General features: G+C 42.1%; 1 protein-coding gene across 2 annotated transcripts in view; it reads right to left on the bottom strand.

Moving 5' to 3' along the window:
* Positions 1-3,975: 3,975 nt before the first annotated feature.
* clec16a (C-type lectin domain containing 16A) overlaps positions 3,976-20,661 on the bottom strand; it is a 57,803-nt gene continuing 41,117 nt past the window's right edge. For both annotated transcript variants that reach the window (XM_078284703.1, XM_078284704.1), the window contains 5 exons: positions 19,849-20,000; positions 17,641-17,845; positions 12,388-12,558; positions 10,189-10,326; positions 3,976-8,311 (listed from right to left, as the gene is read on the bottom strand). In XM_078284703.1, coding sequence (XP_078140829.1) covers positions 7,677-8,311; positions 10,189-10,326; positions 12,388-12,558; positions 17,641-17,845; positions 19,849-20,000 — 1,301 coding nt within the window. In that variant the 3' untranslated portion in view covers positions 3,976-7,676. The remainder of the gene's footprint in view (positions 8,312-10,188; positions 10,327-12,387; positions 12,559-17,640; positions 17,846-19,848; positions 20,001-20,661) is intronic.

Genomic DNA, 20,661 nt, shown 5'->3' on the forward strand with positions numbered 1-20,661 from the left:
TTTAATAAAAGATGTAGCCACAAGCAGTTGCTACTGTGGTTTCTATGCTTTCTTTCACACTGACGCGGCTTACTTCTAAATGGACTGCATTTATATAGCGCTTTTCTAGTCTACCGACCACTCAAAGCGGTCTACAACAATGCCTACATTCACCCATGGCGGCAAGCTACCACGCAGAGTGCTGGCGCAACCATCGGGAGCAATTTGGGGTTCAGTATCTTGCCCAAGGACACTTCAACATGCGGACTGGACCGGGGATCGAACCACCGACCTTCTGATTAGTGGACAACCCGCTCTACCTCCTGAGCCACAGCCGCCCCTAACACGCGCTGTATGCAAGGCTTACAGTAATACATTATGATAAATCAAGAAATGACTTCTACTGTAATCAGACTCACTATTCCAATATGATCCCTGTGCACATATTCTGACATAATAAGAAAAACAAGAAATAACAATAATCATCAAAATATGACCAAGCACCATCTTTTATAACGGTTACTAAGCTGTAACATTACCAGAACCGTAAAAGCTCAAAGAAACAAAAGCTCGATCATAGGCTAACATGCGAGACTATGCTAGTAGCTATTCCTCGTGCTAAGCATGCTATGCTGGAAAACAAGTTGACATCGTACTACTACTACACACAAACACCGAACATTCAACATGGGATTTATGAACATCAAGTCATCATCAATACTTGGCGACATGATATACTTTCTCACCTGCAAGCAACAAATGGGATATTGTTTTAGATGACCGTAGCCACAAGCAGTTGCTACTGTGCTTTCTATGCTTTCTTTCACACTGACGCGGCTTACTTCTATGCAAGGCTTACAGCGCGTGTGAATGATTTCCCTGTATGGCTACTGCCACCTACTGGCTAAAATTGGTATATATCCAGCTTGCAGGCAATCTGTATCAGTCACAAAATACTGTTCAAATAACCAAAGAAATATTCAAATAACACCAAAAAATATATTATGGGGGGTGTCATAGATAGCCATACAAATTCTGAACAAAATGATAAACTGTACCACATCCATGGCGCCACATATACAAGTAAAAGAACTTTAAAATCAATTCTAAAGGACACTGGGAGCCAGTGCAATGTAGCTAAAACCAGAGTGATATGCTCTTGCTTCCTTGTTTTTGTTATAAGTCTAGCTGCAGAGTTTTGGATAAGCTGAAGCCTCTCAATAGACTTTTTTGGGAGGCCGGTAAAAAGGGCGTTGCAGTAGTCCAGTCTACTTGTAACAAACGCGTGAGTTAGCTTTTCAGCATCTTTCTGGGTTAGGAAGGGCCGCACCTCGGCAATATTTCTAAGATGAAAGAATGCTGTTCTGGTCACCTTGTTTATATGGGAATTAAAACTTAGATCAGAATAAGATAACACCCAGACTTGTTACTTCTGATTTGATCGAGGGATTCAGGTTCCCAAGTCTTGTGGAGAGTTCTTCTCTTTTGGCTTTGGGGCCGACCAAAAGTATTTCTGTCTTATCTTCATTCAGTTTTAAGAAATTTGTGTTCATCCAATCATTGATAGCCAATAGACAAGTAGTGAGGGAGCTTAAGGCATCTGCATGATTTGGCTCTACAGAAATGTATAGTTGTGTATCATCAGCATAGCTATGGAAATTGACATATGTTCTCTGATAATATCACCTAATGGAAGCATGTATAGTGAGAAAAGCAGGGGACCAAGACAGCTTCCTTGTGCAACACCAGAAGTTATATCATGTTTCTCTGATACATGATCTCCAAGACAGATGAAAAATTTCCTCCCTGTAATGTACGTTCTGAACCAGTTTAGGACGGCGTTCTTATCTAGAAGTACAGGAAAGCAAGACAGAGGTGAGAAAGACGTATTAATGACAGTCACAAATGCTCTATAACATATTGTTGTAAAGTAGGGAATTTAGCTCAGTAGGCTAATCCAAGGGAGTACCCAAACTCATGTACTCTTTCAGTTACTTTCACGTTGCTATGCCATATTTGAGGTATAAAGGTACAGATAAGAAAAAGCAAAAAAAATATATATCATAGAAGTGTCAGAATAGAAGTGTAAAGTAATGCAAATTGGTTGTTACTTTCTGTGTTTTCAGGCCTTTAACTCCCCCAGTCCCATTTATCAAACTGAGGTTCAGTTGGGTGAGTTGAGAGAGAGGCTGTTAGCAGTAGAGTTCAATTAAAAGCTATGGACAACATCTATTAAAAGTATTGACAATTGCTGATAGATTCACCCTCCGAAGATCTGACAGTTGCTTGAAACTCATTGAGAGTCACCAGGTGCTTCAGTTACAAGTCTTTGTTCCAGATCATGAAGGCTTTCTTCTCAAACTCTGGTCCAGCTTTGGGGACAGTCAGCAAAAATGAATCCTGGGGACTCAGTGATTTGCTTGCAAGACTTAATTTTTATTATTTTGTTGCTCACTGGAATGGGAGCTCAAGACCATGAGGCAGCTGCTGTAGTCAAGAGCACCATAATCGAGTCCAAGTCAAGTCCAAGACCAGGTCCAATCCAGTTTGAGTCGAGGCCAGGGTTCAAGATCAAGTCAAGATCGAATCCTGAACAAATCGAGTCCTATTCAAGTCCAAAACAGAATGAAAGAAAATGAATTGTGCATCTTTTGAAAAAAGTCGAAAAATTGAGTCCACATCCAGTAGTGTCCAAGACCTCTTGGGACCCAATTTACACAGTTCCTAAGATGACTCAATGAGCTTTGCTTTCATCAAAATGAGCAGATGTCAATGTCATGTCATTTGATGTTTTTAAATGGCGGATATCTCACTTTGGAACAGATCTCTTCGTTTTGTTCTCTTGACACACTGGGAACTAACTCTCTACCTTCAGCAGCACAGCTCCTTCCGCATGAACACATCTTCAAATCTGTCTCGCATCTCCACAGTCACAGCTCATGCATCTCACCTTGCATGTTGTAGCTGTGGTTTGGACAGCCAGAAAAAACACAAAAACACATGAAAGCGTTTTGGTATCTCTGCAGTACCAGGAACCCATTCACATGTTTACGCACACACACACAGATTTCCCTGAAGAGAGGAACCGTGATAAAACAGCAACACGTACAGACCACAAGATGACTGGAGGACTCGTACAGCCGCTACAGGAAGACGCAGCGCAAACATAGAAAGTGTAAAGGCAGAGTCACGCATGCTGGGATGCTTCAAACAAACACACAAATATCAATGTATGAGCATTATAGTATCTGAACAGTATTCTTTATGTTCTGTATGATGGCAGAATTAGTTTAGTGACACAAAAACTCACCTCTCCTCCATCTATAAAAGCAAAGAATTCATGAAATATTCATTTTTCCACTCATTGTGGGAGAATGTGTTTGTGCACTTATGTAGGAAAACATATTAACATATTTTGATGAGAATGTGTAGTGAACCACAAAGCAGTTTTCAGATATTGAGTTTTCAGATATATCCCATGTAGTTGAAGTAATATGACCATTTTAATTTGCATTTTTACACACTTCAGATGGACACGGTCAGATGGAACCTTTAATTTCAAGTCACTGTCTGTGTGTGTGTGTGTGTGTGTGTTTCTAAGTCTCCATCCAAGATTAAGATTCCCTGATTATCAAATTTACACAAAGGAACTGGAATTTCTTCTCCCACTGAAACACATCAGAGTGAAGCATTTAAGCAGTGCATCTGAAGTATACTACTGTGTGTGTGTGTGTATGTGTGTGTTCCTGGGTGTCGGTATAGGTCTCTTCTAGTGTTTTCCTGTGGTTTTCTGACTGAAACATTGAGGAAAACCTCCTCCTACAGCCAGAGTGTGTGGTTGAAATGGAGAGAGAGAGAGAGAGAGAGAGAGAGAGAGAGAGAGAGAGAGAGAGAGAGAGAGAGAGAGAGAGAGAGAGAGAGAGAGAATCACCTGAGAGGAAAATCTCTTCTGCTCTTCTGCCTGTAAACGAAACAATAACAAACTTTCAGTTTTTTTAAGTAGAATAATTTATTGCAGTTCTTTAGTTATTCCTCTGTTTCAGTCCATTAATAATAATTACAGGTTTAAAAGCCGGAAGCATTTACAGAGCATACAAACATATTACATACAGAAACACTACAATCAGAGAGACTTCTTGTTAGAATAATAGTAATCCAGGCGCGTCGCACGAGGTTCGGAGGGTGGTTGCCGACGGTTATGAGGCGATCCGTTTGTCGTCGGTCCTCCATCATGGCGGCGTGTCCCTCGTAACCATCGGCAACCACTCTGCAAACAGGCCTCTATAAGCACGGTCAGTGATCATCGTTATCGCACTGCTGCTATTTACAGATCGCAAGATGGAAATGCTATGAGAAAAAGAGCGAGAGAGAAAAAAAAGAAAGTATTGCTTTGAATTCACTCGTTTCTAAACTTATCGATGACTGTACAGAGTTAAAAAACTAAAAGAGTGATCAAGCTTAAGACTTCATGTTCGGGGCTTTACAGCGATGGCACGGAAAAGAAGAGAGAAAACGGAGAGCGAGGGAGACGGGAGGAAGAAGAGAGGGAGAAGGGAGGACAAGAAGAGTCTGAAGACACATGCACCAATGTTTCAGAACCAGTGTGTGTGTGTGTGCTTTGCTCTGAAAAGTTCCAAATAAAGTCATGAGTCGAGGATGTGATACACCGATCCCATTCAGAGACAAGCTGTCCGTTACATTCATCTCTCCCCTCATTGGCTAGCTCTTTAGATTATTGCGGTAGTAAAGCTTCATTCAGCTGATTAAAGGAGGGGGAGGGGGAGGAGGTTCCCCCCCCAGACGCTGACCTGGGAGCAGAGGCTGGTTTCCCAAAACAGAAATATTCTCCAAGTGGGTTCTGCAAGTGTGTTTCAATGTGTTATTATTATTTTGCTATCATTTATTTTCTAGGTTTCTCTCTTACTCTTCTATGTCTAGTTTGGAACGATGCCCATTTTTTGTGTTACTTTTCAACATAAAATATGCTAGTAACAACATATAATCTTGCTATTAGCATATGCTGCGGTCAAAAAAAAGAACCAATGAAATGAAAAAATACATGGCAATTTTTTTTCTTCTGGTATTTTTTTTTTTTTTTTTTACCTCAAAATCACATTATTTTCCATCAAAACTATATTGTACATAAAAATTCCAACCAATAACAAAACATAATCTTTTAACAATCCCCTCCCACTATATATAACTGCCTTTCTGACAGATACTGCTATCCCATTGGTTTACACTGTTGCTCATTATGCCCCGCCCCAACATCCTGTCTCAGCCAGAAACATCTAACTACAGAAGCGAGGCGCTCTCAAAATGCCACTTCACTGTGACTTTAAGAGTGAATAACAGCATCTGTGAGCATCCATTTATTTAGGAGTCTCCCAGTAAATCGCTTATGCATCTGCACAGTGTGAGTGTTTGGGAACCTCTGTACTAAAACATTCTTACTGACTAGCTTTTAGGTTTTTTGTTTTTACTTGACGAGCTCCTCGCAAAGACTATGATAGTGTTATACTATTGATAAGTCACTTTTTTATAATAAGAAACAAAAGCAAGACTCAGACACTTTGTGAAGATGTAGACGTTCTACACCACATTACATAATTACAAAATAATGTGGAAACCATTAAGTGTTTTGGGTAATTTGCACCCAGATCAGATTTCTGGTCCTTCCACCAGCAGTTACACTTGCAGATCCAGGGAGGCTAAAACTGAGCGCAGGTCAGCGTCTAAGAGGCAACCTGCAGATACATTCAACCCAGTGTTGCAGTGGCATTGTGCAGACCTGATGGCAAGGAAACTACTTCAAATGGTCAAAGTTCAATCAGGCATATCTCATGTTTTCATCTAATTTCTGGGTATTTGAAACCATTTGAAATAATTAGCTGTTCCTAGGTCTTTCATACAAACAGTAAGACAGCGTTATATATTTCATTACGACTGTGTTGGCAGAGGGTGGAATGCTCTATGTACAGGGTGAATGGATGGACGTCCCCTAGGCATCGACTCAAACGGCACCCTATAACCTGTGTGAATCACTGCTAACATGCAACTTAAACCCTATGCAGTACACTACTATGCATCCTCCAGACTGCACTTATGCACCCTGTGCTCCAAGTAGAGCTCCACAGCTCCATTCATATATTCCACTATTCATTCTGCAAATAAACTGTGATTATTGAATAATCTTTAACCAATACATGCAGGGTTTGGATTATGGATTTGGGAAAGAAGGTCGTGATCCAGTTCAGACCTGTTCTGGACTTGGATGGGCGATGATGTAAACGCCAATGCAGTCTTTGTCAATAAGCAAGGTCAAAGGTCAAAGGTCAAGGTCAAACGTCGATGATAGTAGAGTTTATGGATTTCTGTTGCATATCTAAAGCAGCCTGTCGCTCCAAATTTCCCAAACTGTCACCATGACTAGGCTTGGGCAATATCCATAATTTAATATTGCGATGCTGTCCCGCCAAAATATCACGATATACGATATTATCGCCGATATACGATATCATAGAAATTTGATCATAGCAAAAATAACGGCCATTTGGTGAAATTTGCTCATTCCTGACACTTCCAGGAAAACAGGCTGATTGTGGAAAAGGGAACCCACTTGATATAAAATGCCAAATTTTTCATTACAACTATGATTATTTTTGTTTTTTACTATTTTACCACCAGTAGATTATCGCGATACCCGATATTATGAAATCTCAGCCCAAGCCTAACCGAACTGTGATATCAAGTTAACGCCAGGCAAAATCTACAGGGTGCTGTTTGAGACCTACTCCCTCCTTGTTCATGATTAGTGATCAATGATGCAGCAGATAACATATCACACATGTTCTGTAATAGATACCAAGTCATCAATTGATTCTTGCAGGTAACGCATGTAAAATGTGAAATGAACGGATCATTACTTTACAGGTGGTACAAGACGAACTAAATCAAATGTAGAAGACAAACTGACTCTCACACACACACACACACACACACAGACACACACACACACACACACACACACACACACACACACACACACACACACACACACACACACATGCAGTTCTTGGTGGCAGTAACTGCTACTGGGTCAGAGATGCAGTGGTCAAAAGGCTAGTGTAGCTGACTCTGTGTGTGTGTGTGTGTGTAGCATAGTGGTGACCACCACCATAAAGCATTGGTTTGAGTTAATTCATGGTCATTTATGTGAACATAAGACAAAGAAAGAAAGAAGTGCATAAATAGCCCATGGTGTGTGTGCTTGTGTGTGTGTGTGTTTCTTTGAGTTGACAAATCATCTGTCAAAACGGGGCGAGTAAAAAACATTGCTGGTTGCGCGCCTTCACACACACGCACGCTAAAAACACTCACACACACACAACCGCACACGCGCGCCGACGTGCACAGAGACCCAAACTGTGCTCGGAGCGTCCCGTGAGTCGGACCGGCGTCCCGTCTCGTTCTCGGAAAAAGAGTCTTTCTTCATGTGCAAACACAAATGTTGAGATGCCTCCGAAAGCCTCTTGGACTGTTCACACCGCACACACACACTAACTACGGGTCGCGACATGAAAATATACTGCAGCCAAGCTGGATAGTTCAACTATCACGCCTCACTGTCCTCTGTGTGTGTGTGTAAGAAAGAGAGTGTGAGCGCATGAGTGTGGATGTGTGTGTGTGTGTGTTGCTTAGTCCAGTTCAGGAGAGTCCGGTGTGTCTGTCGTTTCAGTGTGTGTCTCCGCGTCTTCCCTCTCCTCTCTAAACTCTGCGGACTCGTCTTTGTCCCGCAGCTCTGCAGCGGGGGGCGTGTCTGCGTCAGGCTCCGCCCCCGGGGGTGTGTCTTTGTCCACAGGCTCCTCCCCCTCTTGCTGCTCAGCTGCTGCTTCTCCCTCCTGCTCCTCGCCGGTGGGCGTGGCCAACTCCGCCGCCGCGCTTTCCTCCTTGACGGTCTCCTCCGTCGGCGAGCCTTCCTCCTCTTTCAGCTCCTCCTCTCCTTTCCTATCCCCCTCCTCCTCCTCTTCCTCCTCGGCGATGGAGGTGTCCGGTCCTTGCAGGGAGTGCGTGGCGGGGAGGTGGGAGGTGCAGGGGTGCAGGTGCGGGGAGTCGGCGGGGGGCAGCAGGGTGAGCGACTCCACGCTGAGGGTGTCGGCGCTGTCGTCCGTCAGGAGGGAGATGGTGGGCTGGGAGGCCGGGGTGAGGCTGGGGGCCAGCGCCGGGGCCGGGGCTGGGGGGGTAGAGGAGAGCAGCGTTACATCCCCGCCCCCTCCTTCCCCTTCTCCGCCCGAGGAGGAGGGAGGGGTGTGCTCCAAAAACGTGCCGTCATCTAGACGAGGAGAGAGAGAGAGACACACACACACACAAGTGAACAGAGAGAAAGACCAACATTAGCACTTTTAATGCCTCAGGGTTCCCACTATGGCCCTGATGTAAAATTACATGATTTCCATAACTAAAGATATTATTCCTTCCTGGTTTGTTAATCTTGTTTTTCAGTTCTAAAGGGGTAAACAGTCTGGCTTCCATTACAGTTGGGCTTGCTGTGGAGAATAACAGCTGAAAACCACCATGTTATGCAATCAATGTGTAAAATACATTCTGCTATATTCCTGTGATATTCCCTGACTTCCCCCGGAGTATTTATCAAATTCCTTGACTTTCCTTTCAAAATTCCACAATTTTCCAGACATTCCATGACCAGTGGGAACCCTGAAACTGTCAGACTGAGAGGATTTGGGAGAAAGGGGAGCAATCTACTGTATGCAGGTATGGAGTTATGATGGAGATCTAGGCAGGTAGGTAAGAGGTACTGCAGTGTTAGCTTCACATGCGTTTGGACGGACACAGGCAGGGGGGCGACTGAAAAAAACCAAGCGGCGTGTTCACCAAGGACCTCTTTTTTATCATTGCTTACAAAGCTGCACCTTTCTAACAAGGCTGAGATTGTTTTGAACATTTGATTGGTGCAGTGCAGCTTCCAAGCAGCTTCTGGCGAGAAAAAGAGGTGCAGGGCAGACACACTGCCTTCGGGTGTGCTAGTAGCAGTAGTAGCAGCAGCAGGAGCAGTAGTAGTAGTATGTGTGTGTGTATATGTGTGTGTAATTGGGGACGGAAGTACAGCATAAACACTGCTACAGCTAAAGATTTAGTTTCAGCATACTTACACAGGTAAAAGAGAGAGGGTGCAGTATGGAAGATACAACAGAATGGTTTTATCGTTTCAGACCCACAAACAGCAACAAACCTGATAGCTTACTGTCGTCTTTTGTGTGTCTGTTTAACACTAGAGAGGCCAATGGATTTTGGGGGTATAAGACGAGGCCAACAAGCCGTCAACAGATGGTGATTTGGAAAATCTGACAACAGATTTGTACAGCAAGTGGTGACTAAGGGGAAAAGTCACACAGGGACATTTTGAGTGCTGAGATATTTCAGTCCTAAAATACAAACAGCAGTCAGTTGACTTTGGCTTGGCCTTTCTAGTGTTAACCTGTTTTCCTTTCCAGAATGTTCTGCTAATTCATGCATACAGGGATATTAATATTTGAGATATGAAGAATATCAAGTCTTTCCCAAGTATGACCTTAAGTTGGATATGAGCCAGTATGCAGAGCACTCTGGCACTCCTGCCAGAACAGCACTTGAACGGGGCAGAGGTGAGGTGTGTGTGTATCTTCACTTAAAAACTGTAAACTGGTAAAAAACTGCTGTAGCAATCTGGCTTGTGCTGCCAAGTGTGTTGTCAATCAAGGTTTTACAATGCAATGCAGAACAGTAGACAATCTCATTTATATCAAGCAGACTTAGAATGCATTTTTTCAGTTAGCGATCAGCATACTGTCTGCATGAGATGCTGTGGGATTTTCACTTTTTTCTATAATTGTATACAATATGAAAGAAAATGAAAGCAACAGCATTCTAATTCTGTAAAGTAACTAATAACTTGAAAAACTGATGCGTTAAATTACTAGTTACTATAAAAAGTAATCTGAGTACTCATTACCCCCAACACTTGTGTGTATGTCTATATGTGTGTATATGCATTGTGCATGTGCGCATGTGTGTTACTTATGAGGCTTTTTGCTGGTGTACCGCTAGCCCTACCAGTCCAACCAGTCTAATTATAGTGTTTGTGCATATAAAGAATGTATATGTACTCTGTGTGTGCTGTTGTGTGAGTGTGTGTGTGTGTGTGTGTGTTACCTGTGGGGCTCTGTGCTGATATAGTGCTGGCTGTAACAGAGTCACATCGTCCTGTACTGCCACTCCCGCTGGAGGGAGGCGAGGGAGAGGAGAGGGGGGAGGGACTGTGCTGGGACACACAGTGGGCCACCGCGAAACCTGGGGAGAGAACACACACACACACACACACACACACACACGTACGGATTACTATCATTTTGAGGAAACTCTGTTGACTTAGTCTGACTTTTGAACCCTCCATAACCCAAAAAGGTCTTCAATTTGGAGGAATATCATCATATTTCCATTCTTTGATCCTTAAAGGATAGAATTACAAAAACACACACATAAAAAAAGATTGTTTGAAGTGTTGTGTGGTCCTAATGGAGCAGATTTTTACAAAAAAACATTATACCATGCAACCTCAAACAGACGGTGCCAGACATAGTTTGTGTGTGTGTGCATGTGCATGTGTCTGTGTGTGTGTGTATGCGTGTTTGAATTTGGTCCATGCTGTAAACTGAGTAAAAGATTAACCTTAGAACTTAAAACTAATTCAAACCGACTTTATGAACTACTTGTAATTTACCAAAAACACGCAGCAGATAAATGCTAATCAGAGAAAATGGAAAACAAATAAATACAAGTTGACTTTCCAAATGGCTATAAATAAAATTCAATAAAACCAAAGGATTAAAATCCACCTCTAGATCAAGGCATCTCCTGTGTAACAAACCCTGACAGTCCCAGGAACTTTGAATACTAATGTAATTTCCACTGGAGAAAGGTATGTAAATACCCTTATTAGGTTCCAGTTCCTTATTAGGGCCAAAAAAAGAGACTTTGATAAGGTCACACACACACACACACACACGCACACACACACATACTCTGAACCAGATGCAAAATCACAGAGACTATACTGTATGCACGAGTCACAAAGAGAGTCTGTATCTGTGTGTGTGTGACATAAAAAGGGAAAGGGAGAGAGAGTGATGACAAGTGTGTATGTGTGTCTGCAATTCGATGGGATAAACACCTAAGGCCAGTAAAGGAGAAGCGAGTCCCTTGTGTGGAGAAATTCTTATGAACTGGCTTGTGTGTGTGTGTGTGTGTGTGTGTCTGTACATGCATATGTGTGTGTACACCCACTGTGTGTGTTTGTGCACACACCCATGTATCTGTTCTCTTGTTGTGCGAGTATATAGGTGTGTGTGTGCATGTCTGGTGTGTCATGAGTTGAAAGACTAAATCATCTAAACATCTCCCTCTCCCCACCTATTCAGGAGCTGCAGCGGGTCATGTGCTGCTTGCAAAATGCACTTAGCAGGAACAGACAGGGAAACGGATACGAATCTAAAGCAAAACTAGGGGGAAATGTGATTTAACATAAAAGACTTTTATGTTTGAAAAATGAAAGCAATAGCGGTCTGAGGTCTGGGGTTTCTGCAGCTGCAGTCTGGGACAGCGTCTCACTTCTACTCTAAATATCAAACTTCTGCTAAAAGGTCAAATTCAGGTTTTTTTTTTTGTTCCACAGCTCAGATGTTAACATTGTTGATTTGAAGGTCAGGGCAACCTTTTGAGGTGATGCACATGGGCAACTTTATCAACACTTAGTTTTTCTAACAGTGTATATCTCTGAGATGCAATACAGAGAAATAAAAGTTCATCATTTCTTATTTCTAATAGAGGATCCAGTCTGTAAAAGTGTCAAACAAGGACTTGCGTTTTCTATTGTTTTAAAAGTAATTATAGATTTTCTGGTATCAATCATTTTGTAAGAGGATTAATTTGTAGGAGTAATTTTTTTTTTTTACAAATGGTGGAAGTCTTATTTTGGAATGAAACTCTACTTGTCACCTCTTGCCCAAGGTGTTGCCCACACTGATTTGGCCCAGTTGGCCAACACTTCCCATCTCTATTGCATGAAAAAGTTCACCATGTCTATGTCTTTTAGTGTAGTGTGAAAAAGCCTGATTCTGGCTCAGTCCACACTGCACTACGGTACGTTTTTATGTTCACATTTTAAGCAGATTTTCTCAGAAATTAGTTCGCCAAATGTTGTCTATTTGAGAATCACTGGCACATACATTGCTAAACAGAAGTCTCTCAGCTACGGTAGATCCTGGGATGCCATGTCTAGACTCATACAACACTCCGAAACAGTCAACAGGAGTGCAGAATACAGAAAGGGGACCCTGGCTAGCCGTGTTTTACCTGGCACTTTATCAACGGTGGCGAAGACCGATCTGTTGGCCGTGGGGTCGTTGGGCGCTCGTCTCGACTGCTCGTAGAAGCGGAACGGCAGGCCGCTAGGCGAAGCGTTGGCCGTCTGACTGAAACCCAACACCTCCGTCGCACTGGGCTGCACAGGCAGGTCCAACAGAGCTGCGCACCGAGAGAGAGGAGGGCGTAAGAGGAGTGTGTATGTGTGTGTATGTGTGAAAGTGTGTATATGTGTGCAAATATAGCACCTGGAAAGCAGTTGGCTTTAAAGTAATCGAAGATGGATCACAGAGAAAGGTGTTCATTCGTTCATGTGTGTGTGTGTGTGTGTGTGAGTGAGAGAGAGGCAGGTGTTTATTTGCCTCCTGGCTATGCCCCACTTGGCAGATATCATAATTAGTTGGGCTTGCTTCAGCAAGCTCAACTAATTATGATGTTATCCGTCATACTTATTTTTATTCTTCCGGGCACTTATTTAAACTTTAATGCGGCTTGAACCGTTTGAGCTATCGACGCGGTTCAAACTCTCACACGTTCAGCATGTTCGGGAATAGCGTGCTATTACTTTTCTAAGTGTTGGGATTTATAGTTTTTTCACAATTTATGTTTAAACATGATATTTTTCCCCATAGAAATGAATGGAGAATCTTCAGCATGCTAGAGTGGCACAGGAACTCTAGAGGCTGTGATTTTTACTAAATATTCCAAGTTTTAAAACCGTGGTAGCTCCCACATTTTTCACCCTACAAACACATATCACACATCAAACTGTTCTGCTACTTCTTGTGCCACTCAAAATATATCTACCAAATATATACCAGTATCTAAGCCATAGCGTTTATAGTTTTTGAGTTACGAACATTTGTTTAACATTAGTGCAAAACTGTTTTTTACAGCCTTCCTCTCTCATTTCATCAGCTGTGTCTTGAACAGATTTTTAAACTGCCACTATTCCCACAATTTTCACAGCACATACATATATTTTACATCAAACTGTTCACACACTCCTCTCTCTCACAATGTAAATATCTAAGTGGTAGCATTTGTATTTTTTGAGTTAGGGACGTTTGTTCAACACTAGTGCTTTACAGTCATTTTGCCTTGTTTCTGCCGATTTTTCATTCTGCAAATACAATATTTGATCTGTAATAGTTCCCACAGTTTTCACACTACATGGACATATTATACATCAAAATGTTGACATACTTCTTCTCTCTCCCAGTATATAAATATCTAAGTGATGGGATATGTATTTTGTGAGCTATGATGGTTTGTTCAACACTAGTGCAATAGTATTTCTGTCGATTTTCAACAGATTGTTTCCTTTTAACTGTAGTCATTTCCACAATTTTAACAGTAGACATACATATTACATATCGAACTGTTCTGCTACTCATCCTCTCTCTGACAATGTAAATATCTAAGTAATAGCATGTGTAGTTTTTGAGCTATGGACGTTTGTTTCAGAGTATTCCACTGCCTTTTTTTCCTTCAGTAGAAAGTGTGTGATTAATAATTCAGAACACCTGGTGACTGGTGGGAGACAGGGCAGAGGCAGAGAGAAAGAGAGAGCGCAATGCCACCCAGTGGACTCAGGAGCCTAGTGGTCAGTGAAAAGGTTTGCAATGCAGAAGATTGTGGGTTCAAATCCAGTGGGTAACATTATCTTCTGACACCACCAAGCTTGAAGCTTTTTAATACCGATAGTCCAAATACTACTACTACTGCTAATTGTATTACTTCTACTCCTGATATTACAACTGCTGCTTTCACTACAAACCATAATACTACAACCTTTAAAAAGGCAGAGACACACACACACACACACGAGAAGCACCCAGCTGCAGCCTGCAGAACGGGGCGGGGCTACAGATCGGGGCGGGGCTACAGATCGGGGCGGGGCTACAGATCGGGGCGGGGCTACAGGTCGACCGCTAAACCAATGAAATCATCAATGGGCGGGATTACAGGTTCGATCTGTAGCTAACGTTAGCAGCTAGCGATCGATAGCTAACGTTAGCAGCTAGCGATCTGTAACTAACATTAGCAGCTAGCGAGCCAGTAATGATTAGCCTGGTAAGACCATCCTGATCACGTGACCTCACATTCTGTTTCGCTCCACGGATCAGTCTGGACTTCTAGCCGCCCACATTGATTTCAGTGGGCGGGAGTACTTGCCTTGACACACAAACTCCTTCAGCCAATCAGCGAATCCAAATTCAAATCCAGTCGGAAGAACGGCGAAAACGTCTTTTCCGCTGAGAAACTCCGCTAGTGCATACTCTTGTTCTTGTTTAATTGTTGTTATTGAGTCTATTTCTGCAATAACTGCACTTATGGCTGTGTTTACTCTACAAACGTTAACGTTACCGCTCGTTGCTTCGGGAGACGCCATTACTGTTTTGCCAGAGGCGGCCTGTATTTCGCGTCATCAACTACGACGCAGTCCCTGATTGGCCCGGTTACGTCATCAACTACGACGCAGTCCCTGATTAGCCCGGTTACATTGTAATTTCAGGAAATCGATGTGGGCGGCTAGAAGTCCAGACTGATCCGTGGAGCGAAACAGAATGTGAGGTCACGTGATCAGGATGGTCTTACCAGGCTAAGTAATGATAGCCTTGATGTTAACTATGCTTGTCGGTTGTGTATTGTGATGATTTGAATAGTGAGTACTGTAGTGAGTGAAAAGTAATGTTCTCTCTCTCTCTCACTCTCTACACACACACACACACTTAGTGTGAATTGTACTGTCTTTGTCATTTGAAAAAAATCGAAAAGGTAATAAATATATTTCACAATAAAACATTTTATTTTAATGGCTGGTGTTATTGACTTAACTTACATGCAACAGGGTGTTTGTGAATATATGTACGATAGGAAACTAAATTGAATAACTACCGCTAAGTAAACAACCATAGTGGATTCTCAGTTTACATTACAGGCGATCTATAGTCCCGCCCTGTTTCGTCCTCTAAACCAATGAAATCATCAATGGATGGGATTACAGGTTCGCTAAACCAATGAAATCATCAATGGGCGGGATTACAGGCTCGATCTGTAGCCCCGCCCCGTTCCGCAGGCTGCAGCTGGGTATACTTGACACACACACACACACACACAGGTGTAATTACCATTACATGTACAATAACTGATTCTACTTCCATTACAACTACTGCTGCTGCTACTACTACTACTGCTACTACTGGTACTGCTACTCCTGCTGCTGCTGCTGCTGCTGCCACTACTACTACTACTACTACTACTACTACTACTACTACTACTACTACTACTACTACTACTACCTAGTAGTAGCGTTCCTACTACTGTTCAGTTACACATTTTAACTACTTCAAACAGTGGAACTTCTAGTGCTGTAGTACTACTACTACTGCAGCTACTACAGTTTCAGCAGTCTCTCTACTACACTCTAGCTGGTTTATAGACTTGCACTGGCTTTCAGTCTTTTACTGTTTCTACTGCTACTACTACAACTATAACTTTAACAGCTACTTCTTCAAACAGCAGATCAAAATACTCAAAATGTACAGACATTTAAACACTTTGTCATGAATTCAACTGTCTTCAACCTGTCTTGCTGAAGCAAGCCCACAAATTTTCTTCAGAAAATTCTATTTCTTATTACTTTTGTATGTAATTCTACAGAAGCAAGGCCTTGGGAGGGGAAACAACTCATGGGTGAATACACTGTGTGAACCCTTGTAAACTTGTGTGTGCGAGTGCTTCCACAAAAGGATTCCTGATAACTCTTTTGTGTGAACGGGTATATAGAAGAATTCTTGCGAAGCTGTGTTTGTGTTTGGGCAGAGTGATAACTAGCGGCTCATTTGCATGTGTGCTCACATCTGTGCAGGGTAGGAAATTAACGCCATCCTGCAACCTGCAATTTCTAACCCTTAATCATGTGCTATGAAAAGACACACAAGAAATAAGAACTAATGATAGATGAGGAAGAGGTTTTTTTTTTACTTCAAGATTAATGGAATGCTTGAGTGAGCAGAGGAGACAGATATGAAAGAAGGGATATGATTCAGAGGAGAGAGTGGTACTGCTTGAGGAGATGAGCTTTCAGCACTGTTGGGGAGTAGTTTCACTATGTGCTACTAAATTGGTCGTTTGAATACAATTTGCAGTAGCTAGATGATAGATAAAATAAATACAAATTTAGATGCCATTTTATTTTTTTTATATTATTAATACTTTTGGACCATCCTCCCCTTCCCCCAACTGTAGTGCGCTTGCTGCTTCGTTTTACAAAAGTTGTCACATCTACTTTTTATGCTTGCCAGAAGAGCATCTACATGCGAAGAGACTGTAGGATTTTCATTAGGTCCTTGTTGAACTGTGCATGTCCTAGATGCCTGCTGCAGCTATTTTTCAGCACAGTTCTATTGCAAGAATACTTTTTTGAATTCAAATTCCTCTAACACTGCAACTGCTTGAGGAAGCGTTTTTTGCTAGCTTGAAGAATAATTTCAAGTTCCCTGGTTTCCTGGACAGTTGTGTACTTTTACAACCTTAGATTGTTTGATTTAGATTTTGAATATCGTTTGTTCATTGTAAGTGGGCTTAATCCTTTGTTAAGGATATAACATTGCCGTAGTAGGCCTTGTTAAGTGTATTTTAGCAATATGTTCAAACTGTTCTTCTATGTGTGTTCAGCTTGGTTACAGTCAGCTGTAGCCAGTTGGCATTGTTGACTCTCTTGGTTTTGTAGCAATCTAGACAGTTTGCTAAAACACTCACAGCTGGCAAGCATTTAACTAGTGCTAAACTAGTTTTTCCAAACAGTAGCACTTTACATTACGGTACACCAATTACAGGGTAATAACTGTGTAATTTCATAGAAATTATCAGAAACTCACAGTAATTACTGGTAATAACAAGTAACCATTTATAATTATAATGTGGAATTTCTTGGTTAATTGCTGGTGATAACCAGAAATTATTAGCATGATAACAGTACTACAGTAATTAAGTTGTGCAATCCTTACTGAATAATTGCTTTGTAATACTTTGGAAACATTTGGTTACTGGTCCTTTCCTTCTCTCTTGAATGGAACCTCCATATTCTAGTTCAGAAGACGGATGAGGTTGTTACAGTATTGTTAACCAATACCTATTATGAAAGCACTAGATAACACCATCAGGCTTGATACATTACACTGACTGCACTCTGTAGGTACTTTATTCCTCGGTTCAGCAGGATTCCCTTTGACTCACCGGCGATCCTCTGCATCTTCATGCGTCGGGCCTGGATGCGTCCCTTGGCCAGCCTCTGCTTGGCGATGATGCAGCGGATGTGGTCGGCGAAGATGAAGTTGGCCTGCAGGATGGGGAGGGGCTTGGCGTGGGGGTTGGAGCTCGGCTTGTGGATGACGATGTTCAGCGCTCTGCTGTCGTCCTCCACGCCAGACACCTGCATGTCCTGTTGGGGGGAGGGAGGGATGGAGGGAGAGAGAGGGAGAGGAAGACAAGAGCGAAGGAAAAGGGCGGGGAAGAGGTAAAGAGAGAGAGAGTGGGATAGAGCAGAAAAGAGGGAGGGGAAAAGAGTGAAGAAAGGAAAAAAGAGCGAGGGAAAAGAGGGAGGGGAAACAACGAGGTAGAGAGGGAAAGAGGGAAAGAAGGAAGGAGGAGGAAAAGAGCGAGGGACCGAGAAGGAGAGAGACAGAGGGATGAGGTAGCAAGTGGAGAGACGGGGGATGAGAGACGAATTTTGACTTGAATTATTTATGCTCACAAGTTGACACTGAAAAAGAGAGCAGAATTGACATGATATTCATAAAATACAAAAGAGGAAAGAAACATCATAGCATCAAGTACATTAAAAGTACAGAGGAAACACCACAGTAATTTCATAATAGCATATTTGGGACACTGAAGAACTTCTGATGCATTATTATTAGGGCTGCACGATATTGGAAAAAACTGACATTGCAATATTTTTTTTTTCTGCGATATATATTGCGATATGAAAAAATACAGGAATTTTCACCAAATGACTTGAATAGCTCTATCAAGCCTTGCCCCTTTAAGAAGGTGGCCTTGTGGGTAAACTGCGCGGGTGACGTAGTAGGAAGTGAGTGTGTTTTTAGCCGCAGCCAGAGTGAGTTGCAGGATGCTAAGTGAGTAAAGTTACCATAGTTAACGGGAAAAGAGCTTAGAACGTCACCGAGAGGCCGTGCATTATGTTCGCTGCTGTACCGAAATAAAGTGCCAGTTCTCCACTGCAGAGTTGGTCCGGGCTCTTAGTAAAAAGCTTGTTACCAGCTACGAGCCAGGCTAAGCTAAAATAGGCTAGCACAACACCAGAGGCTTCCCAACTACGGTTCGGAGCCGCGAAAGCTGGAAAGGTAACATACGCTACTCTTATAACAAACCCTTAAATCGGACTAAATTATGTTATATCAGACAGACTTCTCTTGTAGGTTAGTCATGGAAAATGACTACTGCGCATGCGCACATCGCGATTACGATGCTGAAACGATATATCGTGCAGCCCTAATATTGTTTCAAACGTGTCAGAAAGTCAGAAATTCCACTTTCCTACTAAGAAAAATGCAATAGAACGACCCTTCAAGATGTAGCCACGCTACGTCAACATGGCTACGTCAACATAAACAGTAAATGTTAGCATTATGTTTAACGTGTTTACAATCTTCAAAATACACTTCAGTTACTGTAGATTTTCAGCATTACATGACCATAAATTTATGAAACACCTGTGTGCTAAACAGGTGCTAAATTTGAAATGTTGCACATGCAGTTGCTAATGTTCTATGCTAACTAGCTAGCTAGCATTAGCTGTTGCTTGGGGAAATAGCATTTTATGTTCTTTCCCATTTTTTCTCCACAAGATGAACCACTGGAACACATGGAGGTTTTAATTACCACAGACAAGCTGGGAATTTCCAACTTCTGACTTTGAGGGGAACGCAACATTTAAGTTGACAAGAACTGATTTAGGTTGAGCAAAAAGTAGGAAGGGTTGAGCCAGGGAGCAAGAGAGAGAGTGAAAGAAAAAAAAAGAGATGAAGGGCTAAGGAAACGGTGAGGGAGAAGGGACAGAGCAAGCGAGGGGGGAATGAATGGGAAAATGTGAGGAAGATAGGATGACAAGAGCAGTGGGAAAAGGAGAAAGAAAAAGAAGGGAAATGGAGGGAAGATAGAGAGGAGGGTAAGGAAGATAGGAAGGAAGAACAAAGACATAAAGATATACTAAGGAAAAGTAGAGACCAGAGGAGTCAGCAGGAAAAGGAGAGAGAGGAAAGGGGAAAAAACACAAGGCAGAGCTGCACAGAAATAAGTGCAGAGGAAGAATAACAGCCAAGGAAAAGGAGGTACAGTACATGCACAAATCCATTTCCAGTACGTTTTATGATAAAAAACATTTCAATCTCTCTTTAGCACAAAGACACACTCTTCTCTTACCTGCAGTAGGCCGGCAAACTTGACCACGCCCCAACCGAGGCGTTTGGTTTCTGGTTCGACCAGACTCATCTGGTACACATCGACAGCTAGGAACCTCTGGGCCTGGCCGCCATCTTTACTGACCACCATACAGGCTATTAGGTCACTGTTATCTGAAACACATGGTAAATGTAAAGTTAACAGAAAGTAAATGGAATTTATGTATGGATGCTACAGTCTTGGCTACAGTCTTTACTGACCACCATATACCCTATTAGGTCAATGTTATCCATTCAAAACATGGTAAATATGTTATTAGCATAGCATAAATATAATGTAATTTAATTGGGGAGCCTCTAGGTTCGGTCACCATATTTCCTGACTACAATACATGCTATTAGGTCACTTATCTAGTAGAAACAAAAAAAATATGGTAAGCAAAAATAGTTTATTCCTTTGGATTTCCCAGCACCTCTACAGACAACCACATGTATTAACCATGTTGTTCAGTACAGTATGTGTTTGTTTAGCCAGTTGGTTTTAATGTCTGGGGTTTGGATAGTGGGGGTTTTACTCTAACAAGCTTTTTAGACAATAAGCTCTTCGATGAACTTGGTGGTTTCATTTCTGGGTATCCAGTATCTATTGCGCTACGGTGCGTTTAATATTAAGCTAAACTAGCTTGCGTGATAAACAGAGGGTGTGCTGAAGTGTTAGCATGCACTGTAGTGAACTAAACAAATATTGGACACACAGACATGGAAAGGCCAGTAATTTCTTGTCACACAAGGGAACGTTGATCAAAGAAGTTATTTGCCAAAATGTCTTTGGATT

This window comes from Centroberyx gerrardi, chromosome 7, assembly GCF_048128805.1.
Source record: "Centroberyx gerrardi isolate f3 chromosome 7, fCenGer3.hap1.cur.20231027, whole genome shotgun sequence".
Lineage (NCBI taxonomy): Eukaryota > Metazoa > Chordata > Actinopteri > Beryciformes > Berycidae > Centroberyx > Centroberyx gerrardi.